This window comes from Coffea arabica, chromosome 2c (genome assembly GCF_036785885.1).
Source record: "Coffea arabica cultivar ET-39 chromosome 2c, Coffea Arabica ET-39 HiFi, whole genome shotgun sequence".
NCBI classification, from domain to species: Eukaryota; Viridiplantae; Streptophyta; class Magnoliopsida; order Gentianales; family Rubiaceae; genus Coffea; species Coffea arabica.
In genome coordinates, this window is record NC_092312.1 from 75,543,055 (window position 1) to 75,563,358 (window position 20,304).

Sequence of the window (20,304 nt, forward strand, 5' to 3'; positions counted from 1 at the left end):
AAAACCTAGAAATCAACTGTAGCTATCAAACTAGTTCAAACTCTAGAAAATTTTGCTTCGATTAAGGATAAATTACAAGTGAAGCTTTTATTTATTATGATCTGCAGAATATGCAATTAGGTGATGACATTGACGACTCTGTCTCTCTTTCCATTTTGCAGCCATCAGCCAATGCCATGTATGAAGTTGCTGCCATTTCCCGTTTTGTTGCTTGAATTTTTCTTATTCAAATCAGTCAAATATAACGATTTCCTACTTAAATCTTGATTACGACTAATCTGAACAACAATTCTCCAGTAATAATCATTACCTATTACAGCATGCGTTTGTCCGAAAAAAGAAACAGAAAAACTTTTGTTAAGATGGTTTTTTGCCTACCAACCTGGTAGCGTCTTAATTTTTTTTTTTTTTTTATTTAATGAAAGCCCTGGTCCTTATAAGGAGAATAAGCAAAAAAAGAAAAATTTGAGAATCAAAGAATAGAATTAGGGATGTAAATTAATCAAGTTATTTGCCTTGAGCTCGCAAGTAATTCGATCAAAGGTCCAATCGAGTTCGAGCTACTTAATAACATAATTGAGTCGAGTTCGAATAGCAAAAATCAAAACTCGAATACTCGTAGGGTTTTATCGAATAATGGAGGTCCCGTTTGGAAAGTGAATTTGTTCTGTATTTATCTATAACTTATTGTAGAAGTTGTAGAAAAAATTTTTGAAGTGTATAGTTTTAAAATTTTGAGAAGTTTGTTGATATTACTGTAGCTAAACCTATTAAAAAACTTGCAGCAAATAAACTTGGTCAAAAACTTGTTTGACAAACAAGGCAAGGCCATAATTTTTAATTATTTATTATAAAATCATTAAATTTACTATAAAAAAAAATCAAGTTTGACAATTTAAGGCTCAATTATAGAACTCAACAACGTCATCAACAACAAAGGGAGATAAATGTTGCTATCAACTGAACTAGGGTTCTCCAAACAATTTCTCACAATATTCATGATTGACCCTCGCATCTTTTCGTTCAAGATTTCCCACCCCACATTTTCGTTCTGAAGGCCTCAGGGAAAGCCAGGAAGAATGAAAATAAGCCCATTGTTACCAAATCCAGAAGGCAAAAGGCCCAAAAAGGTTTTTAAACTAAGCAACCATTTTACGAACGGGTCCAACTAGCAACCCAACCCATCTTGATCAACGCTATTTTGTTTTCTTTTAACTGTGGAAACACAACCGTAATATGAAGGAAAAAACAAGAAAAAAACAGTGATCCACTCATCTTCTTGGGTGGTTTATCTAATTGTCCTTTCTATCATTTATTCTTTTACTCATTGGGTGGTTGCCTATCCTCTCCATTGTATCTATTTACTTTTTACTGATTAATTTTACATTTTAAAAAATACGATTCCTAAAATATATCTTATATCTTAACAAGTGGCACCCGTTAAACAAACACTCGTTAAAATTATAAATCTCGAAAATGATATTTAGATAAAGATATTTTTACAAATAGAGCAATTGCCATATCCATTAGAGGGGGTTGCCCTTTGGGAGCAATGCTGATTTCTTTTTTCCTTGATTATTGCCATCATGTTACATGAGGAGGAATTCTATTTATTTTTCAAACAAGCAAGCAATTTTTTCACATTCAACATTCGCATTTACATTTTGAAGCACTCAACTCTGCCCAAGTGCTAACAAAAGGAAGCAAGAAAAAATGGCAGCACAATATTTTACATCGAAATAAACCGTCACTTTAGCTCCCAAAGTAGCAGAAGATTGTCATATGATCGATCACCAGCTGAAACTGATGGACTCGAAATGCAAATTAGCTCCCAAACCAGAAGAGCATATGTTTGCAGCCTCATGTCTCATCTTCTTCGGTCCACAAACTAGAACTCCAACGCTGGATTCTTTGCGCTCAAAAAGAATTTCTGCGTCAGAACCAACCTTAATATATCAAAACATGCACGTAGATTATGTTGAACAAAATCAATGGGAACCTACAGTAAGTTTTGCTGAACGATAAATGGGCAGAATAATTATTAACCTGCACTCGTCTAATCACATTTATACTTGTAAAAAAAAAAATACATGTAACACAAGAGTTGTGAGATTTAAGAAGCGAAAAAAGAGGAAAGGAGCGATTTGAATTTACGGCCTCTAATTCCTACGGTTTCAGGCCATGCGATTTTTGTTCGCCATATATAAGCTGTTAATCAAACCCGTGTGTCATGCTTTAGGAATTTACCTGCACTAGTGTAATATAGTCAGTCATATTGCAATTAGCTGACTTACTCTTTAGGTCTGGCCTTTCACCATAGTGCAGATTGGTAGAGAGGACCAGTGACTGCTGGGGTAAGCTTTCTAATTCTCTGTCTGCATTATAGAACCATGAGTTGGGTGACGCTACGGGAGTTGCCCCTTCCAGGTTCTGAATCTGTTTGTTCTCCATGGCATTTTGTTTCTTGTTCCACAGAAAAGCCGCGGTAGCTGCGATGATTATAGAAATGCACATGAAAAGGATATTCAGCACAGCTCTAGAAGACCAAGAATAGACACCGTTGGTATTGTGATCAATGGGATAAATGTAGTATCTCGTAAGAATCCCTATGAAGATAAGATAGATGATAAAAGATGCTGATATTATTGCACCAAGCCAGAGCCAGCTGTTTTTGCCCAAGATTGGAGCAACTGGTGAATCTGATGGCTTTGGTTTGAACCAGACGGTCCTGAGACTCTTCTTGCCTTCTGGTGCAGGTTGTTTTTCTCTCGTTACGTAAGCCTCAATTTGTAAAGCGAAGTTGGAAAATTCTGCCGGGGAACCAACAATAGGGAGGAGCAGATCTAGCATGGTCAAGTCTGAAGAATTCTTGAATGAGGGGATGAGGAGAATTGAAGGAGTCTTGCATTTCAGAATCTCACTTGCGTACATAAGCTCACGAATGATGGAGATGAAAGGAGTGATCCCGCTGCCTCCACTCACCATCACCAGCAATTCATGCCTGCAACCAACAGAATAAGAAATTATAGGTAAAAAAATCAAGTAGCGACAAGTGTCTTCATTGGTCCGGATGCACTTACATTTTTCTTGGACATGGAACAGGAGTAAAGGACGCTGTTTGTACCTTAGGAAATCAGTTGAAGTTGGTCCATAAGGTCCTTCAATGGACACATCAAGATGATCCACAGAAGAAGGGGAAGAAAGCATCTCATGGAGCTTCTTTGTCCAACTCCCGTCACCTTTAATGATGACACTCAGCTTTTCAGGCTCCAAATTACTGCTTGAAGTAATTGTAAAAGGGTGCCACTGTAACTTCGAGATGCTCGGTACATTCAAGAACAATATGCTTGTTGGAGTATAGCTAAGACCTGATAATAAGGGGGAAAAAAGTTAAAAATCATACTAATTTCGCTTTCATCAATTTTGGAGAATGCAAAGAATCAAAAGAAAAAGAAAGAGCGCGTAATTACGAATGGTTGCGGATAATGTCACGGCACCAATTTTAGTTCCATAACATATTTTCTATGAATGAACAAATTCCTCTTAAAAATAAACACATCATTTGGATAGTGAAGGCCATCGTTGTCATTCAGAAGAAACCTGATGTAGAGCTGAAGTTCGTGATCATTTGCTATCACCTATTATTTGTTTTTTTCCTTTTTTTGTGATTAAAAGTTAAACAGATTCAATTCTATTCACCATCATGGATCAGGACATACCTTTAAAATCATACGTCGCTTAGAACGATTCTTATAGATAGTCCATTAACATAGTTCTCGCATTCAACAGCAAAATTCAAATATACAACCGTGAGGAGGTTATCCGCGCTTGTCAATTAAGCCAACCTGTGTTGGCATATTATTTGGTAGATTAATTTTATTTTTCTTTTCCCCCTGTACAATTGGAACATGCACTTATGTACCTTTGGTCTTGGAGAAGCTGAGCTCCACGGTTTCACAGGGCAGAATTCGAGCGGAGACTGAACGAACGTTTTGGCGAGATTGCAAGAACCTCAGGTAACGATCAATCATGAAGAGATAGAAGCCAGGAAGCATGAGGCAGGCAAAAGCGATGCCAACATGGAGGACGAAGAAGAGCACGAAGATGATGTACAAGTGATGAGTACAGAAGAAGAGCTCAAACATCTTTCTCCTTATGCGGGGAAATGTCGTTGCCCACATGGCTAGTCCCGCTACCAAAGCTATTTCTCCGGCCACATTGGAAATGTCTGCTTTAGCCCATTTTGTCATCTGAATTATTTGAGCAAAAATAACAAAACAAAGAAGGAAGAAAAATAAGATATTAGTTATACTAATTATAAGCAAAAGAAAAGCATACGTGAAGAAGGTAACTCTTGACATATCTCACACACGAATACAAAAATTGGCAATTTTAACTTTTTGATCTCATAAGATTGACGAACCCCACGATAACACCCTATAAGCAGCCCACCACCCTTGAATATGATGCATCAAAGTCGATTTGTCAAGCAACTCCCAGATGGGACCTTACTTATCTTTTTGCTTTTTCCAGCAAACAACAATATATGCCCATACGTAATGCGAAACTGCGATTTGCATGGAAAACGCACCAAGCCTAAAAGATGTAAAGAAAAGCAACCAAGAGCACAAACAAGAAACAAGAACTAAATGAACAAATTTAGAGCACAGACCAGTTTCTTCTGGTTTGGTCACTGGGGGGATGCATGCTAGCTATTAGTCTCCCCAGGTCCAGGGCAACCAGAAAAGGGGCACAAACGGTTGCAGATGCAATCGTTTCTGCCGGTTATGTGCATTTTTTACTGTGCGTAACTTTGATTGCACACGGTGTAATTTTCTTTGCACACGACGTAATTTTAGAACAAATTTTTGTGGATCCCACACACAGCGTGAAAATCGAGTTACGAGATATGATCTGAACCGCACAAAATTTTTTAGCCAAATCATGACCGTCAACTGCGAGCAGAGACAACCGTTCCTACCCCATTTCCAGGGGCGACCCATCCCTGCAACTTGTTTCTTGTGGGCACAATCACCCAAGTTGCTCCTTCACTCATAGTGTCAGTGCTCAGTACATCGACTGTTGCACTATTTTCGTTTAGTTATTGATTTAAACAATTGGAAACTTCTATTCTATTCAATTATATATATAACTTGTTCAATCGCCTGTGTTTCCGGAAAAGATATATAAGAGTAATCATTTATTTTACTCATTGAATTAAGATAGAGTAACCGTTCAATTAACCAAAAAAAAATCACAAATAAAAAGAGGACTATATGTATATCTGCATATCAATTCTTACGAAAGAAACTAAATTGGACGAGATAGTCAAACAATTTTTTCGAATATAAACCATTGCATCACCTGTTTAAGGCTGTCACCTCAAATTGTTGGCACTGGCAGTGAAGCGAGTTTGTTAAGGGTGTTTTACGGTTGGATGCAAAGGGCACTTTGAACAGGACTAGTAGAATGCTTCAGTCATTACATATGACTTTGTTCATTAATTCAGTTGTCTTAATTGTATTTAACGTATGTATCAAGTGCAAATAGCTGGTGGAGTACTACTGCTTAATAATTACCTCGGATATTTGATGTGTGGCAGCCCAGAAGATGATGTAGCAAACGCCATGAGCGGTGAAAAGGGTCATTACAGTGTGGCCAAGCCATATATGATACTTGATGCTTGCTTCGGATGTCAGGCCAAAAAGTTGCAGCACCGATGAGCCGCGGGTCACCGGAAAGAAGAGCAATGTTAGACATAGATTCCCTAGCAGGCCTAGCCTTAGAGATGCACTGCCCAGCTTAGCTTGCCACCTGCCACACATATCAAATATGATGAATATGATTAGTGTATGGATTTATATGATCCGCCACCTTTGTCCGAACAATCTCAGCTTTTATTTCTGCAACTAATTTATGCTTTTTGGAAAGAATAATAATAATAATAAAGAAACTGAGATGGATGGATTTCTTAATTTCTAATTAAGTTAAAGGCATCTTACACTTTCATCCCACTCTTTGCAGCTGACTTCGGAGTGATGCTATCGAAGCCATTGCGCACGTAAACTGTGTAGAACCAAACGAGAAGGGCAATGAACATCACAAGAAAAGCCAACTCAATTCGAGAAACAATTCCTAGTCCTTTGATGATAACTGGCCTCTTCCATGCCACTGTACGATTTTTACCATCACGTCTGTCGATCAGAAAACACGAAGAAGAGTTGCAAGTCAAGCTTCTTCTTCTTCTTTTGTTTTTTTTCCCCCCACGAAGCCAAAAAAAAAAAAAAAGAAAAAAATCTGCTGCAAAAATTACTTAAATCCTTCTTGATGTATCTAGAGTTACCTCTTTGAATCATGTTCATTGCTTCGTTTCTTTCCTAAATGGAGAAAGACACAGCCCAAGGCAGCAACGAAAAGAACAGGAAATGTGAAGACCAAGAAATTTGCACCTGTAAAAGGCGGTTATGAAGAAGATGAAACTGCTTATATATAATTGAGAAAGAACATCGAGGGGTACTATCGAGGAGTAGAGAGGATCGGAGATCAATAAATCAGCAATAAATAGACCTTGTGATCCAAAGTAAGTTGTATTAGACTCAGCTCGAATCTTTAGAAGCCAGTGCTGTTTGAAAGTATTGGTTGGCACCATGATCCAGATGAAAATATATCCAGCCGAGACCACAACAAGTAGTGCCATTATCATTCCTTGGACGACACTGTTTCCTCCAGCCTGAGGAGATCTTGTTGCCACCCTTGTGTCCATGGCTTCGTTGATGACTATCACTACAGGCCAATATTCGTAGCAGGGAATATCTATGGAATTACAAATCGATAGAAATAGCCTTGTACAATGGATACAAGAAGTTAATGGCCTTATATAATGGATAGACGTCGTGTAGAATATTATTTCCTAGTGTGTGAACCTACAAGAGAAACAGTAGCATACCACTAATATTCCTAAACCATGAAAAGCATGATTCACGTCCCTGCAAGGGTGATGGAATGTATACACGTAATCTTCATTCTTCCCCTAAAAACAAAACCTGCGAGAGACAGAGAGTGTGTAAAATAATTAATTAATTTTGGACACAAATTTTTTTTGGCAATAGTTGTGTATAAGCATGGCAAACAAGCAAGCATAGGCTTTTACCATATGCTAAGTAGATACCAAAGAAAATCATTCAACTGTAGTAAAAATTTGACAATATATATTGTAACATCAAGGTTAGGCATTTAACTATAATACTATACAAGCCCGTTTGGATTGCATTTTTCATGATTTTTCATGAAAAAATTACTGTAACGATTTGATGTATGTGAAGAAAAAAGATTATAAGGAAATATAATCACGAAAAAAGACACAATTTTTCGCTAAAAAATGATAATCCAATCAGGCCTAATTTCACTTATACGTTTATTTTTCAACTGATTACATGACATTATTCGGGGGTCAACGAAAGGGCAAAGAAAGGCACGTGGTTTGCTTTACTACGCTTCATTGCATGCTTCATGCATTATTTTCGCGTCAGCGTAGCAGCACACTTGTATCTAAATCAAACAGTTTAAAAAATGGATACGTACGTGTGCACCTAATGCAAAAGAGAATAACTTGATTGTGTGTGGTTGACGCCATAATTAGACTAGTATGGTACTTGTATAATTGGCATATACATAGAGGTAGAGGTCTGAAAATGCCAATGCCAATCTATATATATATATATATATAATTTTTTTTTTTCATAAAACCTATTATATGAGAATCGACTCTAAGGAGTGGTTCAATTGAGAGGGGGAATCTGACGGAGATTGAACTATCATCAGATTAAACGGATGCACAATTCACTCGTATGAATTTAGAACAATACTCATATAGAGGCACATTAATAAGATGCAAGATTTGAACTCTTGACCTTCCACTCCACTATTAATGTGGTTGCCATCTCTATATTCACTGAACAAGATCTTTACTACCATTGAAATGCATCAAAATATATATGTATATATATAAATATATATATATATACTCAAATCAAATACGTCCACGTGTTTGCACTTGAAAAGAGGAAGATAAGGTGCGAAGTCCTGTCCGTCAAAACTTACCAAAAAATCAAGAAAAGCTAATGTGTAACGATCCAGTCAATCAATTAGAACCATTAATTCAATACTGCTTTTCTTCCAAGTTTCACAGATGAAGGGCATTCATCCAGCTTTTCTTCTGACAAAAAGACCATAGATTTCTGACATTGTTTAACAGGCATATATGTAATGCTGACGCAAAAAAGAAACAAACCACTAAATGGAAGCTAGTGATCGTTAGGCAATGAAAGATCTAATCTTGGTGAAATAAAATTAGGACCATCAAAGTGGAGGCACCGCCCCAAACCTCAATTTCACGGCCTATGGCTAGCTACATTCATCTCTGTTTCCACAGATTGGGCGGAAGGATAAAGATTTGGCTCTTTTAGGGGAAACAACACTTTAAAAAATTGCCACTGAGCAAATTGGAGGGCAATTGCCTATTTGACCAATATAGTGCGATGGCTAATCTGGGATGTGCGTGTTGCATTGTGTTCGTCCAGGAGTAAATACGGCCGTCCTCGTGTTGGATGTGTGCCTGCGCGTGCCCAAAAGCTGATGTGTGGAGCAGACGTTGGGTTGACACAATTAGACATGCAATTTTTCTGTAGCTCAATCTTTTTATCTCTTAATTGTTTGCCCAATCCTCTTTTACTCAAATCCTACAGTTTTCTTGATGATTAATTAAATGCCCTGAAATAATTGCTACATCTGCCTATGCCAGCATTGCATAAGGACACTGTGATGATTGTATGTTGTCAGTCGTCACTTTGAAAGTGGAAGTGATGCCTCAGGATTTCCACAGCAAAAAGGCATCTACGCTCCATCCTCCGGGAATTCAGTGACGTTTCTAATCATAGTTGCTAAATCTTGGGAACCTAGCCAGGTTTCGTGCGGAAATCAACGGACCCTCGTGGCAGCAGCAGCCGCCAACGATCAACATGGTCGCACTAGGACTAGGATTGCAAACTGAGTTTGGCCTCCTCGCGATTCGACTGGATCGAAACTAGATGCTGGTTCATCCAATAGAAAAAATGATCAATTTAGTTTTTATACTATTTTTTACTGTTAATTTAGTCCTTATATAATTTTTTTGACCAATTTAAACCTTATACTTATTTATCGGTTTCAATTGAGGAGCTCCGCGGCGGCACCACTTTGTAATTGCGATTCAACGTCTAATTGAGCACTTATGCGGGAGCATTTCAGGTACTTCACTGTTGGGGCTGCTTTTCAGAAGTAAAAATCAAAACCAAAAAGTTGCCGGTGCAATTTCCCCTCCTCCACTCCCCACCTCCACCCATTGGACTCCGAAGACAGGAAGATGTCCGGCATATTCCGGTACAAAACCAAGCTCCGTTCCCTCGCCCCAAAGATTACCACACTCTCCCTTTCATCCTCCAAATCCCTTTCAGTTGGAAATTCTGATGGAACTGATATGCCCGAGTTAAATTGCTAGACTTGGAGGTCTAAATTGTTTGTGGGTTTTCAAGAAGTTTGGTAGATCTGTTCTGCGGGTGTGGGGAAGTTACTGTGGATATGCATTTGAAGAATTTGTTTACTAGATATCAAGAACAATTTGGGTGTGGCCCAGGACTTGGTCTTGGATCAGGAGCATGTTTGTTGAAGGTGGATGGCATTACTCCACCTTTTATTAAGTCTCTGTACAGAACTGCCGCCGCTTTGTACAGGACTGATCCATGGAAGTGGTTGCGCCCAGAGCATTTGTTTGGTATAAAGGTGGGGAAGGATTCAAACTGGTCTAGCAGAAAACAGCCATTTCCTTGTGTTCAGTTTATTGGTGGGAATGGTGGGGATATAGGGATTTACATGTTCAGGGCTCATGATGATGCAAAAAAATGACTGCTTGTAGGGAGACTATTCGAGTTCCAAACACTGAGCTTTTGAGGGTGACTTATGAGCTGGAGTCAATCATGTTCCCTTTAAATAAGAGAATGATAAAGTCATTAGCTTTGGAGGTCTCGGGTACTGATCGATTTCCGGTTATTGATGTTGTTCGCTGCACGTCATCTGTTGAACTTCAGTTCAGAAATCCTACTCTTGAAGAGCTTAAGTTTGCATATGCTGTTTTAAGAGCCATTCCTTTAGTGCATCCTCTCCTTAGGCAAGATTATGATGCAGGACCAAAGTGGTCTCGAATGATGTACTTTGAACATTTATTGAAACAGTTGATGTCCATTGGCCCCTGGAAATGGCAAGAGCGAATGATCTTGTTGCGGTTACGGTTTCACACCCTCCTAGCCACAGGTTTTGTACCGGAATATGCCGGACATCTTCCCGTCTTCGGAGTCCAATGGGTGGAGGTGGGGAGTGGAGGAGGGGAAATTGCACCGGTAACTTTTTGGTTTTGATTTTTACTTCTGAAAAGGAGTCCCAATAGTGAAGTACCAGAAATGCCCCCGCATAAGTGCTCAATTAGACGTTGAATCACAATTATAAGGTGGCGCCGCCGCGGAGCTCCTCAATTGGAACCGATAAATAAGTATAGAGTTTAAATTGGCCAAAAAAATTATATAAGGACTAAATTGACAGTAAAAAAAGTATAGGGACTAAATTGGCCATTTTCCCTCGTCCAATATTATTGAGTTCTAATCGAATTCGAGCTAGTTTGACAAGTTAGTCGAATCAAATCAAATACATTAGTACTCGGTTCATCAGCTTGTCAAGTCAATTCGAATATATACGTTTTTAATGGTAAAATTATATATATGTCTTCTGTATTTTTGTTATTTATTAGGGTGAAATGTCAATTTTATCTATTTGCTTTTCTAATTAGAAAAAGTAAAGAATGATATTGGTGGTTTTTGAATGTTTAGTAGGCTATTGAATGGTATAGGCTTAGACTTGGGAAGAATATAGTGGTACAATTATAGGAAGAGTATAGTGGCAGCGGTGAATTAGCAGTGTGAAATTTGACAGATGAGGTATGGATGTATCATGCTAAATCTTGGAATGGTACATTTGGAAATTGGAATAACAAATAATGACACTCTATTTTTTAACATTGACTCTTGCATTATATTTAGAGAGATATGTATTCACTTTTTTTAGAGGTGGCAATTGGGTCGGAAGTGGATTGACGGATCGGATTGAGACTTGAATATAATAGATAACTTGCTGGCCCGAATACAACTTGCCAATTCAAAATGGGTCAAGATACCTGATCCGAACCCGAAATTTTGGATTAACAGGTCAACCCGAATGATCTAAAATATAATTTTAATTTACTAATTTACCAGTGTAATTTGTAACATAACCAATTTCTCACAAGACTAATTACATTATCAAATAATAAAAATCTCGATAAAACAATTCCTAACCAGATCTGAAATAAATTAAAACACTGTAAAAGTATTTTATCCCAAACCAGATCTAAAATAAATTAAGATACTATAAAAATAGAAAATAATGTTATATATCATTTATCCAAATATAATAATTTCAACTTCACACAAGTTAAACAAATTCATTTAGAATTAAGTGGTTAATGTCTTTGGAAAAAAAAAAGAATAACTTAGTTTAGTTAGATAATATATTTTTATATTTATTAAATTATTTTTAATTCATAAATGGATTATCAGGTCAACCCGTGAATGACCGGAATTCAACCTTTTTTCGGATTCATCGAGTTCGACTCAATTCTGACCCAAACCATGAAATCTCAACCCAAACCCATTAATTTCGTATTAGTAGTTTTGAAATAAGCGTATCTTGCAAGCACGATCGAAGGAGAAAGAAATCAATAGCTCATGATCAATGGTTTGGCATCGCGCTCACTAATATCCCTAGTTAAGAAGTCAACAAATTAAGTACTAGAATTTTAAGTTCATTTCATTGAAAATAGACTGATCACTCTTTGATTATTCTTTATTGCTAAAATTTCATCCCTAAAATCATAGTCCAAAATATGATGATCTAATATTCTAATGTGTTCCCGCATCTAAAAGGCCGCGAGCCCAATAATTGTTCGGCCAGCGTTCCATAGCCAGGTGAGTACATATCATTTTCCCCACAGTTCCGCTTTTTGAGTCCCCATCCGCATTTAAGTTTGCAGGCTGGGCCTGGGTCTAACCATAGAGGCAAACAAGAAGGAAAATGAAGGACCCACTCCAGGGGCCTCCAGGAAAGTTTCAATTTTGCCAGCCACATTCTACAAGATTGTCGATTCACCCACTGAAACTGATGGACTCGAAAATGCAGACCGGCTCTTAAACCTGAAACAACATCTGTTTACAACCTCATATCTGATTCTTTGTGCTGAAAATGAGCTTCTGAATCAGCATCAACGTTGTTAGGAGTTGGGGAAATTAGGACAATCTATTCAATTATCCTCGAAGTAAGATGAAGACTAAAATGAATGAAAAGAGTTCAACAAAGATTTTTTTGAAAAAGATATCCAAAACTAACACAAGAAGGAAAGAAAATTTGTGCAGACTACCCTGTCCGGTGGATCTTGAAACACGGGGAGAACTTGAAAACGACGAAACATGTGCTAGTTTAGCATATCAGATGGCAAATTGGCGCAATCCCACCATGCAAGCTGAATATTTTTACATGGCAAAGCAAGAATAACTAGAACCATGTGTCGAGGGATTGATTACATGGCAAAGTAGTCCATAACTAGAAGCAAATGACTAGAGCAGAGCTACATAAAGATGAAAAAGAACCTCCTGCCATCTGTCACTCAACTAAACAAACAAAAACACTGAGGAGATCTTGCAGTTCCAATTCCAGAACAGGATATGCTGTGATGTAGGTATAACTTGCAAGCATGGCTCTGTCTCTAGTCTTTAGTTACTTCAAAGTATATCTAGCATTGAACTAGTCTGTAGCAAGTCCACAGCAGCAGCCCTTCTTCTTCCAGAACCACAACATATGACGCAAATAATGCATGCTACCAATGTTTATCTTTGCGTCTAAAATGTTCCATTATGCTAAGGTGTGATCCTCTTTCATAAATCATGATGACATAGATCTAAAACTTTTGCAACTACTACTGGTGATGCTGACGTAAAGACGGAGAAGGAGATCTACTGTAGTCTATATACCATGCCAAATGCTTCGACCATATTCGAAGCAATTGAACCATAAGATTGTCAAACCATCAGCAGAGAATACCATCTGGCAACACAAAGCCAAAAGCCTATCGGACCCAAGATCAATAAGGAACCATAATTCACATCACACTTCATTAAGGTTCTACACAGCAATTAGTGCAAACTGATTTCCGCTAGAAAACCAAACATAAAGAAAACACAGCAACCACTCCAAAAGAAGAGGCATCAAAAAATGCATCATCGATTGCACCCACACTAGAAAAAAAATATACTGATTCACAGGATTAATAAAAGCAATGAAGTTTCCTTTTCCAAAACTGCTTGAACACTCATAGGTAAAGGTAATTTCCAACAAATAAGCTATTGAGTACAAAGCATAGACATCATTCCCCGGAAAGTATACAAATATGTTAAATATCTCAACACTGAGTGGAGTACAGTTTGAATTTTAGACAAATCTACAGCTCCTCTGTATAAATAAAAGTTCTCACAAGAACAAGAGAAACAAAAAGCCATGAAGACGTTTCATATACCAGTCCTTAAGATCTTCAGGGTTATATAAGGTACTTGATTTAGGACTCACTAGGCCCACAAGGGCATCAGAGTTTACCAGATGACTGTTGGCTGCCATACTTCAGATTAATTTCAGAGACATCCACAGGTAACCTTAACCATCCCACTGTGTCCCTGCCTCCAGACCTCCTCCTTTGCACTACCACGGATGCAGTTAGCAACAAAAACACTGCCGCTAGTAAAGGCACTATGACAACGGCATTTCCTCTTCTCCAGCTCTTCATAACTGACTCAACACAGAGCTCGCCATCAAAACTACCCAGTGAATTGCTTATCTTGAAGACCTCAACCCCATTGAGGATAGCATCAACAGCATTGGTCAAGCTCATATTGGACGGGCCAACACTAACGTTCAATGATTCGGAATTCAACCCTTCCACTACAAAATCAGCATAGAAAGGCGAAGCAAGCAACATGTTTGTCATTGCTGATAAATCCAAGTCCTCATATGCCAAATTCCCATTTACATAAACATTAAAGTAAAGCATATAAGGCCCAATGCTTGCTATATCGCAGAAATGCATCCGAACCAAGTACTTGTAACCCTCAATCCCTGGAAACACCCAGGCTATGTTCGACTTGGGAATGACATTATTCGAGCTCTTAATCACCCGGGCTGAGTTATAAACATTGTCCGGCCCAACTTCACGCGTTGCCCCGCCCATCTGATACTGAATCCGGCCACTGAAGTGGATTTCCAAGGAGCCCTCATGACCGGATTTTTCCAAAAATTCACCATCAGGGACCCAAGTCCTCCACAGAGAATCGTTGAAAGGTGTCACCTTTGGACCTCCTACATTCACTCTATAAACAGTTTCGAACCCTTTGTTCAACAATCCATTAATCCTCTCATTTTTCTCAGAATTTACAAACTGGGCTACGTCAGCGACCAAGTCATGGGGTGCAGAAATCACTTCAATTGCGTTGACAAAGGCAAAATTCGATCTTTTCTTTGGCACAAACGTAATATCAAGCTTATCGGAATCAACCCTTATGATATACTCCTTGATTACTATACCGTCTTTCGGGGAATTCTGGATGCTAAAATCGCGTAACAACAAGAACCCATTTGCCAAAACGTGGAATTGAACAGCGGAGAAGTCGAAAGAAGTGGAATTAAAGAAAGGAGAGAAATGAAGGCGTACCAAGTGGTGGGTCCCCCCGCGGTGGTCCTGAATTGGGAAGCTGTACTTGCAGGGACTGCTGAAGGCTCTGGCAGTGCGGTAGAGAGGAGAAGAATTGGAAGAAGCGGGGTCGGAGTTGGTGAGTGGAATAGTCCGGGTTGAAGGGGTGGTAAAGAATCGGGAGGCTGAGGTGGAGGAGTCGCCCGTGAAGCGGCGGTGGTCGAGGTCGATGATGGAGGGCTCGTGGGAGCCGCAGCTGATGAGGTAATGATCGATTGGGTGGAAGGAGGAGGAGGAGGAGGAGGAGACGAGGGTGGTGAAGAATAATAAGAAGAAGGCGGAGCTAAGAGCTATGGCGGGAGCAGTGAAACTCTTCATAGTTCAGGTCAATTTGATGATGGAATTGGAAACTGGGAAAGTGGAAAAGAAAGGCGTCTGGATCATTCAACTCTCACGAAGAAAGATGAAAATACAAATTAGAAGGCAAAAGCGTGTTTTGGCATGTTAACAACATCTGATTTCTGAGCTGGAGGCGTTGCAGTGAAGAATGTGGACCACACGCGCTTGAAGCATTCGGTCATCTTACAAGATGAAATCTTTCATCTGATTTTTTTTTTTTTTTTTTAAAACTCGGTTCGAATTAGCTATTTTTTATATTTTAAAATTTTTGAATTTTTGAAGCATTTTTAAAAAGTTTACATCACTCACAATCGCTACCCACCGTCTCCACCTCCCCCTTCCTCCTCTCTTCTCCCCCTCTTCCCCTGCCGTCACCATCACGTGCTTGAAGCATTCAATCATTTCACTAGATGAATCCTTCGTCTAATCCTTCCAAAAAAAAATTCATTCATCTAAGGTACTATCTGTAAAAATAAACAAATAAAATGTAATGTATAAAAACAATTCTAAATTTAAATTTAATATATATGTTATGCATCCAATGATTATAAAATATACATCGTCATTATGTACAAGATTAACTAAAAAAATAAGAGAGAAGAAATTGTGTATGTTTGCGTGTGATAGTGGCAATAGAAGGCAACGGAAATTTCTTCGATTACTCATGAGTAGAGGTGGCAAATCAACTCACTTAACTAAATTTACTCACACCTGTCCATAAATAGATGGGTATGAATATCTTAAATTTTTGTATATGGGTTACCCAATAATACCCATTTCACCCATTTATTGGGTAACCCATCAAATTCAATTAACCCATTTAGAATTCTCTTCCCCCCAATTCTCTTCTTTTCCCCCACCTTTTTTTTTTCAAAATTTTCATTTTGTCATAATGTTAATTACTTTTGTTTTATTATTATTATTATTATTTGTTGGTTTTATCTTATTATTTTATTTTCTCTTAGTTTGTTAACTTGTTCATTTTTTAGCATTACCAATTTATGATAAATTTTAGCCTATTTTCTTATCTTTATAAAATGAAATTTTAAATTTATATATGAAAAAAATGTTAGGGGTTCAAAATTTTTGGATTAAGTTTTTATATTAATTTTTATAGTACTTAGTTCAAATTTTTATATTATTATTATTCAATTATTAAATAATAGGTAATTTTGTGACATAGAGTATAAATGAAAAAAAAATTGGTAATTAAGTTTATTGAACATTATAAGTAAATATTTAAAACTAATGATGGGTACAAAGAGTGGTATAAATTGATAACTTAGTTTGTAAAAATGAATTTAAATGTGTTTGTAAAAAGTTAAAATAAATAGGTTATAAATGGGTAATTGGGTTACCCAATTCATTTTTTGACTTACCTATTTATACCCGTCTAATTAAATGGATATAAATGAGTTGATTCACTTATACTCATTACTCATTTTACCCAACCCAAACCCACTCAAACTACCTATTTTGACCCCTCTACTCATGATTCATGACAAGGCTTCGAGGTCAATACATAACAAACGAGCAGAGCGGCTACTAATTCTTAAGCCTTACGCGGCTCCACTGTACATTCCACAATCCCAGACGGACGGACTTTAGTACTAGGGATAATTTCAGAAACCTCCCCTAAGGTTTCTAATAATTTCACTGAATTCCTCTAAAGTTTAAAAAATTATACTTACTTTCCTTAATTTGATAATTTTAGTAATAAAATCTTAAAATAGTATTTGATTTGGTCAGCTTTTTAAATGAATACCCAAAAATACTCTTGTATAATGAGTTTTAATTTATTTTCCTGTATAATTATATGATTTTTTAGTATAATTATAAGGCAAAGTTGCTAAGTTTTTTATGTCAATTTCTACTATTTGATAAACAACTATAATAATAATTTTATTATTATGGTATGATACTTTTTATGATATTTTATTATCGATTTAGATTTATAAAATAGAAAAGGAAAATGCTGAAATAATTCATTTAGATTTTATAAAATTTTCGAATTGTTGGATTATCATAATTTAATAGTGGTTTTGGGACATTTTTTTTATTGTTAATTTTAATACCCAAAAATAGAAAACAAAGATTAGCAAAAACATTGGATTACATATAAAATTAATTGGTCAAAAAAATCACTAGTTCGACATTTTGTTATAATAAAAATTAAAGGTAATAGTTGTAGTTCTATAGTTTTATTGCCTAAAAACTAAAAAAAAAAAAAGAATGAGAAGGAAAAAGAATGGAAAAATAATTTTAAAACTTATTTTAAGTATAAGCATGCCAAATAAGGGAATTTCATTAAAATATTTAAGGGTAAAATTGTAGTTTTAAATGATGAGAGATGTATGTATAATTTTTCAAACCTCAGGAGAGCTCAGTGAAATTGTCAGAAACCTCAGGGGAGATTTTTAAAATTATCCCTTAATATTAATACCCTGTGGACTTCACTAGTATTAGAATTAGCATAGGATTTTTTTTGGAATTTTTTAAATATTTTTAAAAAGTTTACACCAGTCATCACCACCTCCTCCCTCATTTTTCTCCCTCTCTCTTTTCTCCTCCTTCTCCACTGTCACCATGACGCGCTTGAAGCATTCAATCATTTTCACCGGATGAAATATTTCATCTAATCCTTCAAAAAAAAACTTTCATCTAAGGTATTGTTTGTGAAAATAAATAAATAAAATATTAATGTATAAAAATTAATTTAAATTTGACATATATATCATGCATTCAATGATGATAATGTATACACCATCACAATATACAAAATTAACTAAAAAATAAAAGGGAAGAAATTGTGTATGTTTTATGTGTGTTAGTGGTAACAGGAGGCAAAGGAAATTTCTTCTATTACTTGACTCTGTTTGGATTAGATGTTTTTTGGTGTGTTTTTTAAAAAATTTACTGTAACTGTGTATATAAAAAAATTTTACTGTTGATATTTTTTAGATTGTTTTTAGAGGTATTTTTAAAATATATTTTAGGGCATCTTTATAATTTATAACTTTTTTGGGATTTTTTTTAATTTACACCGCCCCCTCCCTCTTTCCTCTCCTTTCTTTCTTCTCCCTTCTTTCTTCTCCCCTCCTTTACCCCAACCCCAAAACCCTCTCCCACTCGCGAGTGGTGGTTGCGATTCTAACCACCACTCTAGTCGCGACCTTCTTGGTCGCTACCGGAAAGATAGCGACCAAAAGCCATGAGTCGCGGCTTTTGACCGTGACCTTCTAGTCACGACTAGATAGGTTGCAATCAATAGAGGGAAGAGGGAATTAGGGCGAGGAAAAAGAAGAGAGAAAGGAGAAAGACAAAAAGGAGGAGAAAGAAAGGAGGATGAGAGAAAAACAAAATATGGGAGGAAGGGAGGAGGGAGAGAGAAAGAGAGAGATAAGCAAGAGAAGGGAGGGTCATACGTGTGGGGGGTGGTGGTGAGGAATGATGGGGTGGTAGTGGTGGTGGTGGTGTTCTTTTTTTTGTGTATATTTAAAGTTATTTTTTATATATTAGATGGATATGATGTTTTTTGAATTGTTAATATGATGTTTTTGGAATAATTTTTATTTGTATATATATTATATATGAAAATTTTATTTTTCAAAAATTGAGATATCTAAACAGAGGCAAGGCTTTGGGGTCAACAGACTCAACACACAAGAAACAAACAAAGAGGCCGACTCCACTGTACATTCCACAATCCAACGGACAAAAAGCTTTCTACTAATACCCTGTTGACTTGACTTTTTTTTTTTTTTTTTTCAAGACAGAGGTGTTATCCGGGTCATCGGGTAGATCGGGCCCGACTAATCTCCCCGACCCGAAAGAAGATGCCCCATCCCCTTGGGCACGTTAATCTTGGGACTCGATCCCTGATGGAAAAAATGGACAACGGTCACTGAAGAACTTTCGTGACCAAATGAGATGTCCAGGTGGGGCACCCTGCTAACTTGACTAGTAGTACAATTAGCATGGGAAATAATCCCTATACTTCACTCCCCGAAACATAATAATGACTAAACGGACAAAAAATTCTAATGGCCATTAAACTATTATCTCATCGAACAATTTTTTGTCATAAATTAATCACTAAACTAATTAATAAACACATTCGTGACCATTGAGTCGATTATTGTTCTTAATCTACAAAATAATGAAAATCATATTTTGACAAAAAATACTCATGGTAGACATATATATCCTGGCATATTGACACATGTTCTAATTATTTTGTAGATTAAAAGCAATAATCAACAAAATGGCCACATGTGTGCTGATTAGTTAATTTAATGGCTAATTTGTGACAAAAAAAATTGTTTGATGATTAAAAGTCGATGTGAACAATAGTGTAACGGGGGTTGAGTTTTTTTAAACCTAACTAAACAAACCAACCAAATAACAACAAATCGCATCAACTAACTATATGAAATGAATAAAACACTCAAGCTTGGTTTTGCTTTCCTACACAAATCATCTCTCAAATAATTTTGGACTGCAAAACCATGGGGTTTGTTTCTTATCATTCAAGATATCAGGCTACCTTTTTGCTGAATTAGCAACAAATGATGGGAACAAATTAATAACGTATCCCTCAGCAACCTGTAGAAACACACACACACACTCTACCTAAGGAGAACCCACGACCTAACCCAAAAGGCATGCTGATTTTCAGGCTACATCGAAGACCTTAAGTAGAACACACGCACACCACTAAGAATCGATGTGGGATTGAAACTAGGGGAGGGGAAATACCAAGACTCTTGCCAAAGGCTCACCAACGGCTTTTACCACTCCGCAATTGTTTTTCCCTCGGCAATCTGCAGAAACACACACACACATTCTCTACCTAAGAAAATTTTGCAACGTATCACTATTGACAATTTTGCATCAGTGCTCATAAGAGAAGGACATCGTTGCATAAATCTAAGATCAAAATGACGTGAAGGAAAAATTCGCTATTTACCCGGGACAATTCCAGAAATAGTTTTTTGTTTTTTGTTTTAAAAAAAGAAGAAGCTCGTAAAGTGAATAGGTGTACAAACAACACA

At 37.0% G+C, this 20,304-nt stretch overlaps 2 protein-coding genes and 1 pseudogene across 2 annotated transcripts; 1 reads left to right on the top strand and 2 right to left on the bottom strand.

The window, feature by feature from the left end:
• Positions 1 to 1,455: 1,455 nt before the first annotated feature.
• Positions 1,456 to 6,849, bottom strand: LOC113724700 (ferric reduction oxidase 2-like). The gene is made up of 8 exons (XM_072076565.1): positions 6,568 to 6,849; positions 6,344 to 6,449; positions 6,003 to 6,194; positions 5,580 to 5,814; positions 3,923 to 4,250; positions 3,125 to 3,368; positions 2,295 to 3,001; positions 1,456 to 1,930 (listed from the first exon to the last, which is right to left on the bottom strand). The coding sequence occupies exons 1-8, from the start codon at positions 6,761 to 6,763 to the stop codon at positions 1,791 to 1,793; spliced, it is 2,148 nt and encodes a 715-aa protein (XP_071932666.1). The 5' UTR covers positions 6,764 to 6,849; the 3' UTR covers positions 1,456 to 1,790.
• A 1,688-nt stretch (positions 6,850 to 8,537) lies between these two features.
• LOC113724701 (uncharacterized) lies at positions 8,538 to 10,477 on the top strand (annotated as a pseudogene).
• A 3,276-nt stretch (positions 10,478 to 13,753) lies between these two features.
• On the bottom strand, positions 13,754 to 15,229 carry LOC113724702 (probable receptor-like protein kinase At5g24010). Its single transcript, XM_072077188.1, has one exon. The coding sequence runs from the start codon at positions 15,227 to 15,229 to the stop codon at positions 13,754 to 13,756; it is 1,476 nt and encodes a 491-aa protein (XP_071933289.1).
• Between the last annotated feature and the right edge of the window lie 5,075 nt (positions 15,230 to 20,304).

Bases quoted from the DNA above. Each gene is read 5' to 3' on its own strand.
- LOC113724700 (XM_072076565.1), bottom strand. From the start codon at position 6,763: ATGGACACAAGGGTGGCAACAAGATCTCCTCAGGCTGGAGGAAACAGT. The intron at 3,369-3,922 runs GTACATAAGTGC...CCTTATTATCAG, and splicing joins CAGCTTCTCCAAGACCAAAG to GTCTTAGCTATACTCCAACA. The intron at 3,002-3,124 runs GTACAAACAGCG...TGTTGGTTGCAG, and splicing joins ACTTCAACTGATTTCCTAAG to GCATGAATTGCTGGTGATGG.
- LOC113724702 (XM_072077188.1), bottom strand. From the start codon at position 15,229: ATGAAGAGTTTCACTGCTCCCGCCATAGCTCTTAGCTCCGCCTTCTTC.